This window comes from Watersipora subatra, chromosome 3 (genome assembly GCF_963576615.1).
Source record: "Watersipora subatra chromosome 3, tzWatSuba1.1, whole genome shotgun sequence".
Classification (NCBI taxonomy): Eukaryota; Metazoa; Bryozoa; class Gymnolaemata; order Cheilostomatida; family Watersiporidae; genus Watersipora; species Watersipora subatra.
Genome location: NC_088710.1, coordinates 60473737 through 60487977, shown reverse-complemented (window position 1 = coordinate 60487977; position 14241 = coordinate 60473737). Strand labels below are relative to the sequence as shown.

General features: G+C 34.1%; 1 protein-coding gene across 1 annotated transcript in view; it reads left to right on the top strand.

The window, feature by feature from the left end:
• Window positions 1-207: 207 nt before the first annotated feature.
• The window catches only part of LOC137391556 (protein mono-ADP-ribosyltransferase PARP14-like), a 30841-nt gene continuing 16807 nt past the window's right edge, over window positions 208-14241 (top strand). The window contains exons 1-5 of the mRNA XM_068078064.1: window positions 208-335; window positions 5041-5115; window positions 5207-5386; window positions 9230-9451; window positions 11416-11675. Of these exons, the coding sequence (XP_067934165.1) occupies window positions 236-335; window positions 5041-5115; window positions 5207-5386; window positions 9230-9451; window positions 11416-11675 (837 nt within the window). The 5' untranslated portion in view covers window positions 208-235. The remainder of the gene's footprint in view (window positions 336-5040; window positions 5116-5206; window positions 5387-9229; window positions 9452-11415; window positions 11676-14241) is intronic.

Below are 14241 nucleotides of genomic sequence, written 5' to 3'. Positions count from 1 at the left end.
TATCACAAATCCAAGTTTGCACAACCAGAATATTTTCCTTTCATTTACCAGAGGGTAGAAAAGCCTCTGATGAATGAAATATGATTGTTTTGATATTCGATAGCTCATTTCTTGCTTATTTCGACGATGTTTGCGTTCTACGTTATGAAATATTTTTCCAGACGAGCTGCCTTGGCAGAGACGAGGTTCACAAAAAAGTGTCGGTGGTGGCAGCGGAACTATCAAGGGCTCCGTCATGGTAAACGATGCAACGGTTAGTGTTATAGAAGGTGACATCACTACGCACTCGGCTGATGTACTAGTTAACAGTACTGACAGCAATCTCAATATTCAAGGTTGGTACTGAAATGTCTTCTCGTGTGAGTGAATATTCTGGTGGTATTTTATGGGGCCCATAGTTTGACCTTTTCAGTAGACAAAACATCCTCTCAAAAGTTGACTAAGTATATAAAAGCAAAGACAACTGGAATTTTAACCAAATGAATTTTTGGAGTGTTAACGGCTGGTGTTGTTGATACGGTGGAAAATGTTTTTTTAGAAAGTACAGTCAGTGTAGAGTTCAATAGCAGGCAGTGAGAAACCTGGAGATATCAGTTCCCCAATTTTATTTACTGAGCGTCTTTCCGGCTTCCTTGATATAGTAAACGTATATGTAATATTGTTGAACTGTGGAAGCTTTACCATATAATCTTATTTTACACAATTGGTTATGACGTCTACTTATCAATAGGCAAACGCATTTAATAAAGCACGTTTTGCTAAATATGTAGAACATGATAAAAATATGTATCAAACTTGCTATCAGAAACCTAAAAAGTTTTCTTTGTTGTGTTATATTTCCTCGTGCACTACTGTGGGAAACTCCTTCATGAAGGAAAAAGCTTAAATAATGTTTTTCGTATGCTCCATGCAAACTTTACCTAATCTATTTTAGTTTTACAGGGACAAGTTTCTTTGGCCAGCTGTCTGCACAACCGCCATTTAGGCATCTTTTGGAAACAGTCTTTAAATCATCTTTGAATCCCTAGTAAAGTTAGTTGTATTAGTTTATAAACTGAGAGATGAATGTATTCTAGACATACAAGTAGCCCCTTCCGAGACATTTGTTGGACAAATAAGTGCTAAAGTATGGAGCCGCCTCTAAACTATTTACAATTTCAAACTTCAAGCTGTTGCTATTCAGCTTAGAATATAACCACAGCGAATATATTCGTATCATTTTAATGCTGAGAGTGTCCTCTATCTGATTATTCTAATTATTAACTTGCTAAATTAATAATTAAAACAACAGGCTGCCCTCTATTGTTTAATGCATGCATTTATGCAATCTACTAAATAATTTTCAAAGCTGAACAACTTTTTGAACAAGTTGGTGGAACTGAAAAAAGCCGTTGGTTGTTTAAATATTTTCTATAAGAGACTGGAGGTGATTTTTAAAGCCTGGTAGTCTAAGTACTTGATTAGCCAGCCTTTATTCTCTATGACAAGATGACAGCGGTTGGGCATTGATGCAACCAAATTTTTAGGTTCTTTTGGCTCAATTACTCTGTTCCAAGCTCTCACAAGGCCCTCCATCAGCTCTGTTTTAATCTTGGACTTAGTCTTGTTTAGTATAGCTGCTATACACTGCCAAAGTATTTCCATGGGATTCAAATCTGGGCTCTGAGCTGGCCATGGCAATGACCTGACTCTTTCTTGTTGCATTCACTCTTTGACTTTCTTGGCACGGTGGAAGGGGCAATGTATTCCTGTAACTACATGTACCAGTCAGTTGATCATTCACCAAATAATGCTCTAGCATTTAGTGACATCTTATGTACTTTGCGTGGTTTTGATATATTTTTCTCCGCTCATCATGCCAACTACAAAGTTGAGCCGCCCAGTTCCTGATGCCGCCATACATCCCCAAACCATCACTGATGCAGGGTCCTTAAGCATGAGAGTAATGCACAATGGCTTGAAAGTTTCTCCTGGTCCTCTTCTAACATACTGCAAACTAACGTGGTTAGTAACACAAAACGTAGATTCATTGGAGAAAAGCGCTCTCTTCCACTGGTCCACACTCCATGTCTTGTGCTGGCGTGCCCACTTTGATCGATTGTACCATTGTTTCTCTGTCACCTGTGGCTTATTTCTTGCTTTGCAGCTCTTACAACTGGCAGCAATTAGGCATCTTCTCGCGGTAAATTGATGCACTTTAATATTGCTTGTGTCCTGCAAGTCTCTGATTAGTTTACTGCTAGACTTTCTAGGTCTGTCAAGGAAAGCCGCACCGAAGTTCTGTCTTCTCTACAAGTGCTCTTTTTCAAGTGACCAGAGCGTGGTTTATCTTTGGTACTGCTAGTGTCATTGAATCTCTGGATGACACCAGACACTACTTTTCTTGAACAACCAACTCTTTTGACAATTTCTTGCATAGAAATTTCTTCATTATAAAGGAAAATAATGGTTGCTCGCTGTTCTGCGGTAGTTTTCATAGTGAGGATGTTACTTATAAAAATATTGCACAACGAATGCACAGAAAGTTAAAATTCTTACTTTTGTATCCTTAGGTACACAAAAAAGGAAAAAACTTCAAAGATTCTAAAACCATGGCATCAAGAGATGGAATTATGATAATTACTTGTACTCATTTCCTATTATTATTAAATACTAAACTTATTTGAGTGAGAGTATCCTGTCATTTATTAGATTATGCAAATGGAATAAAATTTGTAATTATGTTTCAAATAGCACCATCTTAAAGAGGAGACTGAGAATTAAAATGATACTTTTCTTTGTTATATTTGAAATAGTTCTTTTTATTCTATTTGGAATTCAACTTTGAATTCATGCAAAATCACACGGCAGTTCCATACTTAAGCACATGACTGTATATATAAAACTAAATGAACGCCCGGTGTTGCCCAAGTAATAAAAGTCTTCGCACAAAAAACCTATTTTTATTTAACATATAACAATTACCATTCTAACTTTCAAACTTCATGTCATGAGAAAAGTGTTTTGTACCGGTCAAATAAAAAATAAAACAACTATAAAAGTGTTTAAATGTAAATGTGAAATAATTAGCAAGTGATAGCTAAATTAAGTTTGTCTTGCTACAATTACAATAACAGATGATTCGGTAATGATATAATTAATACGAACTGAGAAAACAAACCAAAAATCCTGAATATGTTGAATTAATAATAGCTATTCGTGCATGGAAAGGTGTGTATAATAAAGGTCACTGTTCCAGTAAAAGCTATCCATCAAATATTTCATTACAACAAACTGGTACTGCTCGATTTTGAGTAAAATGATATATTAGCCTGTCTTTGTCTGACCGAATGAAAAGAATGTAGAGGCTATTCCTACTCAAGGTAGTACAATCGTCCCGCGTGAATAGTATTGGCCTTGACTGCGATTTAGCAAATAAACCTACAAAAACTGGAAAAACAAATTCTAGAAAACATGAAAAACGATTGTGTTTCATAGAGTTAATAGAAATCATAGAGTTACAAAGTAGAAGCTGTGAATCGTAAAAGCCATTGTAGACTCGTGAATAGCCATTAGGTTTCTAACAAATTTCAACAGAATGCGAAATTTTAATCCAAGATTTTAATAACTATAGCTGGACATACCGAACTACACACAAACTTTGACATTTATATATACAGATTATGAGTTATATGTAAAGTTACGAAGTTCCTGTTCTACGTTTTTTCATTATGTAACGCGCCGCCGTTATGTATATTTTAAACAATGTAATGAATATTTTCACCATTATTGATCGCTATGCTCAGTTGAATGCCGTAGTCTAACGAATAAGTTCGAACAGCTCCAAAACTGGATCTTTCGTTACTAAAACTTCATTGCTATAACTAAACAGATGGACCAACACTGAGATTTATTTACATGTATATCAAATTATTTACTATAAAATTTAATTCATCATACATATATAACTATATTACTACATACTGCAAAACCTCTAATTGAAAGCCACCTCAATTTAAATGCCACCTCTATTTGATCGTGACTAAGAGAGAAGGGTTTCAAAATAGAGCCCAACCCTTTATTTGAACGCCAACTCTATTTGACTGCCATTTTGACATTCTTTGATTTTTATGCACCTATAATAGTGATCAGGTGATTAAATGGTCAGTAGAAAAGTTTCCACAAAATCGTGTTAATAATGAATCGTTTACATTAATAACAATCAATTCTTTCATCGTCCAACACCAAAACTTTTTGCTTTTTTTGTTAAGACTTTGAAAGCAACACCATAGAAATAATTAATAACTGTCTCATGCTAATAGTAGCTTCTGGTAAAACACTGTCTTGATACTTCGAACTCCATTTATAAAAAACGGTTTAAATTCACGATGATAGATGGACTTTGAAAGCAACACCATAATAATAACTAATAACTGTCGCAGGCTAATAGTAGTTCCTTGTTTAACACGGTCTTGATAATTCGAAGTACATGCATAAAAAACAGTTTGCAAGTTTTGAACCAAAGGCTATGTTTAGCCAGCAAAACTTTTACTCGTTACCAAAAATTGTTTGGACACGAATATTGACTAGTTGAATGTGCAGAAGAAGAGCTGAGATCAGATAACATTGTAGAAAGTATTGGACGCCCAGAAGATGTTTGTTTCATCGAAAGTACCAATCAAGAACGCAGCTCTCTGAGCAGACGGTGCAAATATTTTTGTTTTGAAAACGTTAATTTTTTTCCTTTATATAGTACAAGTACAGTTTGTTTATGTCACTTGTTCATGAATATATATATTTGTAGCTTTTAATAGATTAACATTATAGAACTTATAAATATGCAGATTTATAGCATATTATTTGAGAGCATCATTGCGGAAATCTGATCTTACAATTGATCGACGCCTGTAACTCCTCTTCTATTGCACATAAAAAGCTAGTTTTGGCTGCTGTTTCTTGTAAATTAAGTTAAAATTAGCAGATAAGATTCTTAGCATTTTACCCATCCCTGAAAGTAATAGCTAATAATAATAATAAATATAAAATAAATTCAATTTGTAGGGCGAGTTACTCAGGCGTTATTGGCTAAAGCTGGGCCAGAAGTTCGACAGGAGATTCAACAACTAAGGTCTCAATGTAAGTTAAGTACACCTCTGTAATAGTGCCTTCAGTATAGTTTGACAGTCACCAGAGGGTCGGAAAATATTCTTTTTTTTATATTTTGCAGCTATACAAGATGGGATCTGGGTTAGCAGCGGTGGAAACCTCTCTGCGCAAAATATTTTTCATGTTGATGCGCTGTCCTGTAAAGGCTCCAATGATAAATGGAAAAAGCTTTTGTCGAGCTGCCTAGAAAAATGTGATGGGAGTGGAATGACATCCATTGCACTCCCTGCACTTGGAACTGGTAATATATGTATTTGCTGCTATGTAAGAATAACCTGCATAGCAATACCTGCTATTGGAACTGGGAGTGCTAGAGCAATAGAGTATTTATAACTACAGCGTCTGAACATGATTAGATCAAAAGAGTAATTATAAGTACAGTGTCTTAACGGATTACATTATTAGAGTATTTATAAGTACAGTGTCTGTACTGATTACATCCATAGAGTATTTATAAATACAATGTCTGAACTGATTACACCAATAAAGTACTTACTAGTACAGTGTCTGTACTGATTACATCAATAGAGTATTTATAAGTACAGTGTCTGTACTGATTACATCAATAGAGTACTTACTAGTACAGTGTCTGTACTGATTACATCAATAGAGTACTTACTAGTACAGTGTATGTACTGATTACATCAATAGAGTATTTACTAGTACAGTGTCTGTACTGATTACATTAATAGAGTATTTATAAGTACAGTGTTTGAACTGATTACATCAATAGAGTATTTATAAGTACAGTGTCTGAACTGATTACATCAATAGAATATTTATAAGTACAGTGTTTGAACTGATTACATCAATAGAGTATTTATAAGTACTGTGTTTGAACTGATTACATCAATAGAGTACTTATAAGTACAGTGTTTGAACTGATTACATCAACAGAGTATTTATAAGTACAGTTTCTGAACTGATTACATCAATAGAATATTTATAAATACAATGTTTGAACTGATTACATCAATAGAATACTTATAAGTACAGTGTTTGAACTGATTACATCAACAGAGTATTTAGAAGTACAGTGTCTGAACTGATTACATCAATAGAATATTTATAAGTACAGTGTTTGAACTGATTACATCAATAGAGTATTTATAAGTACTGTGTTTGAACTGATTACATCAATAGAGTACTTATAAGTACAGTGTTTGAACTGATTACATCAACAGAGTATTTATAAGTACAGTTTCTGTACTGATTACATCAATAGAGTATTTACTAGTACAGTGTCTGTACTGATTACATTAATAGAGTATTTATAAGTACAGTGTTTGAACTGATATCATCAATAGAGTATTTATAAATACAATGTCTGAACTGATTACATCATTAGAATATTTATAAGTACAGTGTTTGAACTGATTACATCAATAGAGTATTTATAAGTACAGTGTTTGAACTGATTACATCACCAGAGTATTTAGAAGTACAGTGTCTGAACTGACTACATCAATAGAATATTTATAAGTACAGTGTTTGAACTGATTACATCAATAGAGTACTTATAAGTACAGTGTTTGAACTGATTACATCAATAGAGTACTTACTAGTACAGTGTCTGTACTGATTACATCAATAGAGTATTTACTAGTACAGTGTCTGTACTGATTGCATCAATAGAGTACTTACTATTACAGTGTCTGTACTGATTACATCAATAGAGTATTTACTAGTACAGTGTCTGTACTGATTGCATCAATAGAGTACTTACTATTACAGTGTCTGTACTAATTACATCAATAGAGTATTTACCAGTACAGTGTCTGTACTGATTACATCAATAGTGTATTTACTAGTACAGTGTCTGTACTGATTACATCAATAGAGTATTTACTAGTACAGTGTCTGTACTGATTGCATCAATAGAGTACTTACTATTACAGTGTCTGTACTGATTACATCAATAGAGTATTTACTGGTACAGTGTCTGTACTGATTGCATCAATAGAGTACTTACTAGTACAGTGTCTGTACTAATTACATCAATAGAGTATTTACCAGTACAGTGTCTGTACTGATTACATCAATAGAGTATTTATAAGTACAGCGTCTGTACGGATTACATCAATAGAGTATTTACTAGTACAGTGTCTGTACTGATTATATCAATAGAGTATTTACTAGTACAGTGTCTGTACTGATTACATCAATAGAGTATTTATAAGTACAGTGTTTGAACTGATTACATCAATAGAGTATTTATAAGTACAGTGTTTGAACTGATTACATCAATAGAGTATTTATAAGTACAGTGTCTGAACTGATTACATCAATAGAGTATTTATAAGTACAGTGTTTGTACTGATTACATCAATAGAGTATTTATAAATACAGTGTTTGAACTGATTACATCAACAGAGTATTTATAAGTACAGTGTTTAAACCATAGAGTTATCTCCCCCTAGAGTGATAACTACCGTAGCGTTTCCGGTGCCATCAAGGAGCGTTTAGGCCACGCCCATTTTTTGTGCTAGTCACTCGTAGTGATTGACAGAACAATAACACCAGCCATGAGAATGATCATTAATTTGCACAGTTAAGATAGTAATTATTGATCATATTAAAGAGATGATGATTATAGTTTATTACTCTAATATATGCTTATTACTTAAAGCAATTCAATACTTACATGACTTGCAAAAACACTGAATAGACAGTGTTAAGTAAGTGAGTTAATGCAATCAGCTCGCAATCAGTTACTCATAGATAAGATAGATGGTCATACTGGGGTTGTATTACATTAGTGTGATAGAAAGCTAATTGACTGCTATTAACCATGAGCTGTAATACCCGGCGTTGCCCGAGTAATAAAGAAGTCTTTGGACAGAAAATTTAGTTTTACATATTATAATATACTGTATACAACACTTACCATGCTAACTTTTAAACTGTATTCCCTGGTTGCAAAGTGGAACTGTAAATGTTAGGCAACTCGTTATGAACACCTGGGGGGGTGGCAGCTCGCAACGGGGTTCGGGGCAGCACCCCGAAGCTCTAGACCTTTTAAGCATCAACAACCCTCAAAGTATGCATAAAGGCAATCAATTGTAAGCATCAAAATCTATATAAATATATTTTTTACGGTTCATAGTAGGCAAAACGTGTTTTTTATTCAACGACCAATTTAAAACTCATGACACTACAAATTTCTGTAAGAGACATTGACAGAACAAGAGCTATTACTTATTTATTGCAATAGCTCTAGTTCTGTCAATGTGTCGATGACACAAATATTTCATAACTGATTCTGTATCTATTTCAACATCTTTATATATGTGAAATATTCGAAGATTATTTAGCCGAGCCTGCTCCATGGTGCTCTTCGATGTTTTGATTCGCTTCAATGCAGAAAAGGATTTCTCACTCACTACATTACTGGCAGTCAAAACCAATACTAGATTAGTGAGCCTGAAAATGAGTGAAAATGCAAGTTTGGGGTCTTCACACCCCTTCTCCCCAATTAAAAGCAATAAAGTTCAGTTTATAAGTCTTAACAAAGTCTTACAAGATCACTCATTTGGTGAAATCACCACGGAGACATTAGTAGTAGAATGCTAGTAGCTAATAGATTAGTTATTGGAATTTCCAACCGGTCTTGGAATTTCCAACTTGCCACAGCCAATTTCTTCACAGCCACTAACAACCATTCTGCAGCGGTGTGAGCAGGTCATTATCACATTCCTGGACCCTATGTTTTTGACTCAAAAGTGTGTAGTCGCTAAGCTAGAAGCATTGGTGTTCAAAAGCCTGATGGAGGATCAACCAGCCAGGCTTTTTACACACTAATGTGAGCTGGTTGAGATGGAGTTGAAACATAGGCTCCAGCTTGTGAGAATGGTAGCCAGCAAATATCTTGACATCAGGATAAAGCACTACATCACAAAGCACAGCAGGCTGATTGAAGAGGGAGGGAAGGAGAAGGAAAGATCAGTTCTCTCACGACTGATAATTTATAAACACCAGTAATATATATATATATATATATATATATATATATATATATATATATATATATATATATATATGATTGCATGTCTTCCTCTTTTATGTATTGCGCCTATGTTTGCAGGTGCTATGGGAGCGGATCCAAAAGAAATGGCCAAGGTGATACTGCAAGCTATTCTCAAGTACCTGTCTGATAATCCACATAGTTTATTACAACGAATAGATGTCGTCATATATCAGTCTGAGATGGTGGACAGCTTTGTTAGCTCAATGAAAAAGTGCATTGACAAACGGGAACCGTGGTGGACTCGTTTGGATGTCAAAGTTTCTGACTGGTTTCAAGGGGGTCAGTACCATTCAGAACTACTCATCATATAATATGCTTGTGTATCATATTATTCTTCTGTGTCACGTTGCAATTACTAGGCGTTCTTTTCACTGTCTAATCAGCTAGCTGTTACTCTATGTTTTCTCTGCACCACTCTGTGATGTCCTCACCACTAGTCTGTTATATTCCCGCTTCACTCTTTCATATTTTTACTCTATTAGGATTTCTGTCTCAGCCTATTATATAGATATTAGTTATGTATGTCACTTGTTAACACATTGAAATTAAGTTTTTAAAAGTTGCCATATAATGCGAGCTAGAGAACTGCATAAATGTTATACACATTGACCTCTCTAAAGTCCTGCTACAGCTTCGTTATTGCAGTCTTCGAAACCTTTATTTCTTGTTGTAGGTTTTGCTACAATTATTGAACTATAAAACCCTTTGTTTGCACTTTTTGATGTTTCGTCAGATTAATTATCTAAATCTCAGTCTTTTTATAATTCATTTATATCATATGTAGCATTATCATAACACTGTACCATTATATTATAATCTTTGTACCACTTCTTTAGTAAAATTTTTTGGCACCATTATAACACTGTATCATTATATTATAATCTCTGTATCACTTTTTATAACATTTGTAGCACTATTATAACACTGTATCATTATATTATCAGGGGTGGATCTAAGAAAAAAAGTGTGCGGTGCAAATTTCGTGCAATATATCTAGAGTGGGAGGGGGTGCACGGGGCGACCCCCTTACCTGGCTCCGCGCTAGCGGAACTTTTTGAAATTTAGGCATCTTAGAATGAAGGAGAGGTGTGTTTTAGCCCAAAAAAGTGTAATCATTTATTTGCAGCAAGCAACAAGTTTAGAGGTAAAAATTGACATTAGATATGATTAATTAAATTGGTTTTTTATAATGTTCCTTATACTATGTATATTAAGATTACATGTAAACAGAAAGTTAACAAACATTTGTGCAATAAAATAAAATCAAGACAAAATCAATCACAAAACCTCAACAGCCATTTGGTTTGGCTGTGCAGAAATTAGCCATCATTTCTGCAAACTACCATAAAAAATGTTTCGTAGTATTAGCTACATAACGATGCTATTATAAAACAGATATATTAGGGCATACTTTTTTGAATTGTTGTTTTGTCGTCGAAAGAAATGATCTAAAGTTTGTTCTTGACTTTTCTTTTGAGACATTTTGCTTTTAAAATTGCTTGCAGTACTTCTTTTGACCAAGTTGTGGCTCAATTGGGGATGTTTATTGGGACCACTCTCATTTGTTTATAAGCTAAACAAATTCAGGTCAATGTTATTAAAACTGGTTTGTTATAACGAGCTCTACTAGGCCGTTTTTGTTCATTTCCTCCCAAAGCAAGTTCTCAGTGAAATTAATTGTAATTTACTCAATTCTTGATGGATTTTAAATCTTTTTTTTTATTTTTTGCCATATTTATGGTGGTGCATTTGCACCATATACACCACGGTAGATCCGCCCCTGATTATAATCTCAGTATCACTTTTTTATAATATTTGTAGCACTATTATAACACTGTATCATTATATTATAATATCTGTATCACTCCTTTATAACATTTGTAGCACTATTATAACACTGTGTCATTATATTATAATATCTGTATCACTCCTTTATATCATTTATAGCACTATTATAACACTGTGTCATTATATTATAATATCTGTATCACTCCTTTATATTATTTATAGCACTAATATAACACTGTATCATTACATTATAATCTCTGTATTACTCCTTTATAACATTTGTAGCACTATTATAACACTGTATCATTATGTTGCAATCTCTATATCATATAATGCGGTCTGCATCACTCCATTATATCTTTTTGATTCCTCTAGCGCCTCCTCCATATCACTAGTTTATAGAGGCAGCTCTATTATATGTTATATCCTTATATTACTCTCATTGTCTTCTACAGTATCCAGCGGTGACTACCCAGCACAACAGGACCCATATCAGCAGCCTACAAGTCGGAGGGTATCGCAGCATATGGATGCTCAGTCAAGCGTGAAAAGTGAGCTAAAGTTAGACATCTATGGTAACACCAATGCTGATATAGAGTCATGCAAGGAGGATATCAATGTGAGGCTAAGGAATGCCCTATCTACCATCATCTGGCGTGATAAGCCCACATATATGGAAGATCGTGAAAATATCAGCAAGCTCTCTGAACCTCAAGTAAGGTTCTCTGCATACTCTGCATACATATATATATATATATATCCCAGAGGATCTTAGCGCGGTCATTTTCATTGACCTTACCAGGAGCTTCCCACCAGTGTTGTGGTTTATTAAGGCCATACTCATCACATATATATACTCATTCTATATATATATATATATATATATATATATATATATATATATATATATATATATATATATATATATATATATATATAGAATGAGAATATATATATAGAATATATTCTATAAATATAGAATATATATATATATATATATATAAATATATATATATATATAAAATGAGTATATATATATACATAAATTTGTTTCCTCACCCCGGATACCCCGTATGGGTGGTAAATTCTGCTCTAACTCGGGTCTCCTACCAGAGACCTGGGAGTTTGAGCACTCGCCTCAAGATCTTAGCTGTTCCCAATAGCGCACTTTTCTGCAACTCACCTGAGTTGATTGTTGTTGGTATTTGAGCAAGCCACATTTTATGCGCCGGTGTTATTGCGCCCAGTGCCCCAATGACTACTGGGATTACAGTTGTTCTTACATTCCAGCATTTTTCAATTTCTTCTCCAAGAGAGAGATATTTCTCTACCTTTTCTTTTTCTTTGCTGGCTATATTGTAGTCATTGGGTACTGCTATATCTATTATAGTAGCCCTCTTGTTCTCCTTGTCTACCACCACTATATCTGGTTGGTTTGCTAGGACATGCTTGTCAGTTTGGATGTAGAAGTCCCAGAGGATCTTAGCGCGGTCATTTTCATTCACCTTACAAGGAGTTTCCCACCAGTGTTGTGGTTTATTAAGGCCATACTCATCACATAGACTTCTATACACAATACCTGCGACATGATTATGCCGCTCAGTGTATGCATTCCCTGCTAGCTGCCTGCATCCACTATATATATATATATATATATATATATATATATATATATATATATATATATATATATATATATATATATATATATATATATATATATATATATATATATATATATATATATATACTCATGCTACAGACAGTACTGTTTTGGCTATTGAAGCCTCATCAGTGCAGCTCTGCATGATAAATATATATACGGTATATATACACATATATATGTATATATATACATATATATGAAACTGAATATATATATTCCGTCTCATATATATATTTCTTATACATAGTCTCTAGCATATATATGAAACATACAAAGCATGTTTACGCCTTTTATATTCTACAGCGTATATATGGTATGGCCTATATGCTTTCCATACACAGAGAGAACTTTTGATTGAATTTTAAATCATTAATAAATCTAAATTCAGGGTGACAAAACTGTACTCAAAATTGATTTAATTTGCATTTAATAATGATTTACCTATGCCAACGCATACTGTGGCTATTAAATCATATTATGATTGATAGCTGAGCTTTTGTACAGCTTTGCTAGTGCCTTTTCAATCATATAATGATTGTTGGTTGAGCTTTTGTACAGGTATGCTAGTGCTTGTTCAATCATATAATGATTGAAAGTTGAGCTTTTGTACAGGTATGCTAGTGCCTGATCAATCATATAATGATTGAAAGTTGAGCTTTTGTACAGCTTTGCTAGTGCCTTTTCAATCATATTATGATTGATAGTCGAACTTTTGTACAGGTATGCTAGTGCTTTTTCAATCCTATTATGATTGATTGTTGAGCTGTGGTACAGGTATAATAGGGCTTATTCAATCATATTATGATTGATAGTCGAGTTGTTGTACAGGGATGCTTTTTGTGGAAATAACCAAAACTAAATCATTCTGTGATTCAGTGCTGTGCTGCTATGGATGCTCCCTGTTCACTCATAGTACTGTCATTTTTAAATCACAATAAAATTGTAATTTTATACCAGGAGAAGACAATTACACACTTGAGTGAACTGATTACTATGAACTTCTTATTTTTATTTTCATGAAATACTGAGGTGAAATATATGTATAAGCAAAATATATTATGATAACTTCAAAACTATAATATGAATAAAAAGGTTAAAAATGAACTGTTTTGCAATGAAGTATTTACATGTAAATGTTTACAAATAATTATAAAAGAGAAAATATTTTAATTGAGTACTAGCGACACCAGCCGAGATACCATCAGTTGGAGTTCTAGAGAAGCTGTTTCTTGCCTATCCCCATCATTTGAAGAAGTCTCATCTGCAATGCAGAGGTTGTTGTCATCAATGATGAGAGCAGCCGTAACAGACGTTCCACCAGAACCCCAACTGATGAATGGGCTTGGATGTGGTACCTCTGGTTAACCACAAACAAACACTTAACATAGGCCAGACATGCATCTACCTCAGTTGCCATCAGGAACACTGCTCCCGTTGGCAAAACCAGGTAGATGCATTCCTGTTCATTTGTCAATACAATGGCTCCTCTGCTGGTTTCATCCAAGGTACTTTGCGAAAGTCTCTCCATAAACAGGCTGGTGGCTGTCGACTTGCCCCTCAAAACACATTGCTTTTCATCATCAAGCTTGACACCTATAAAACCACAAAGGTAAAT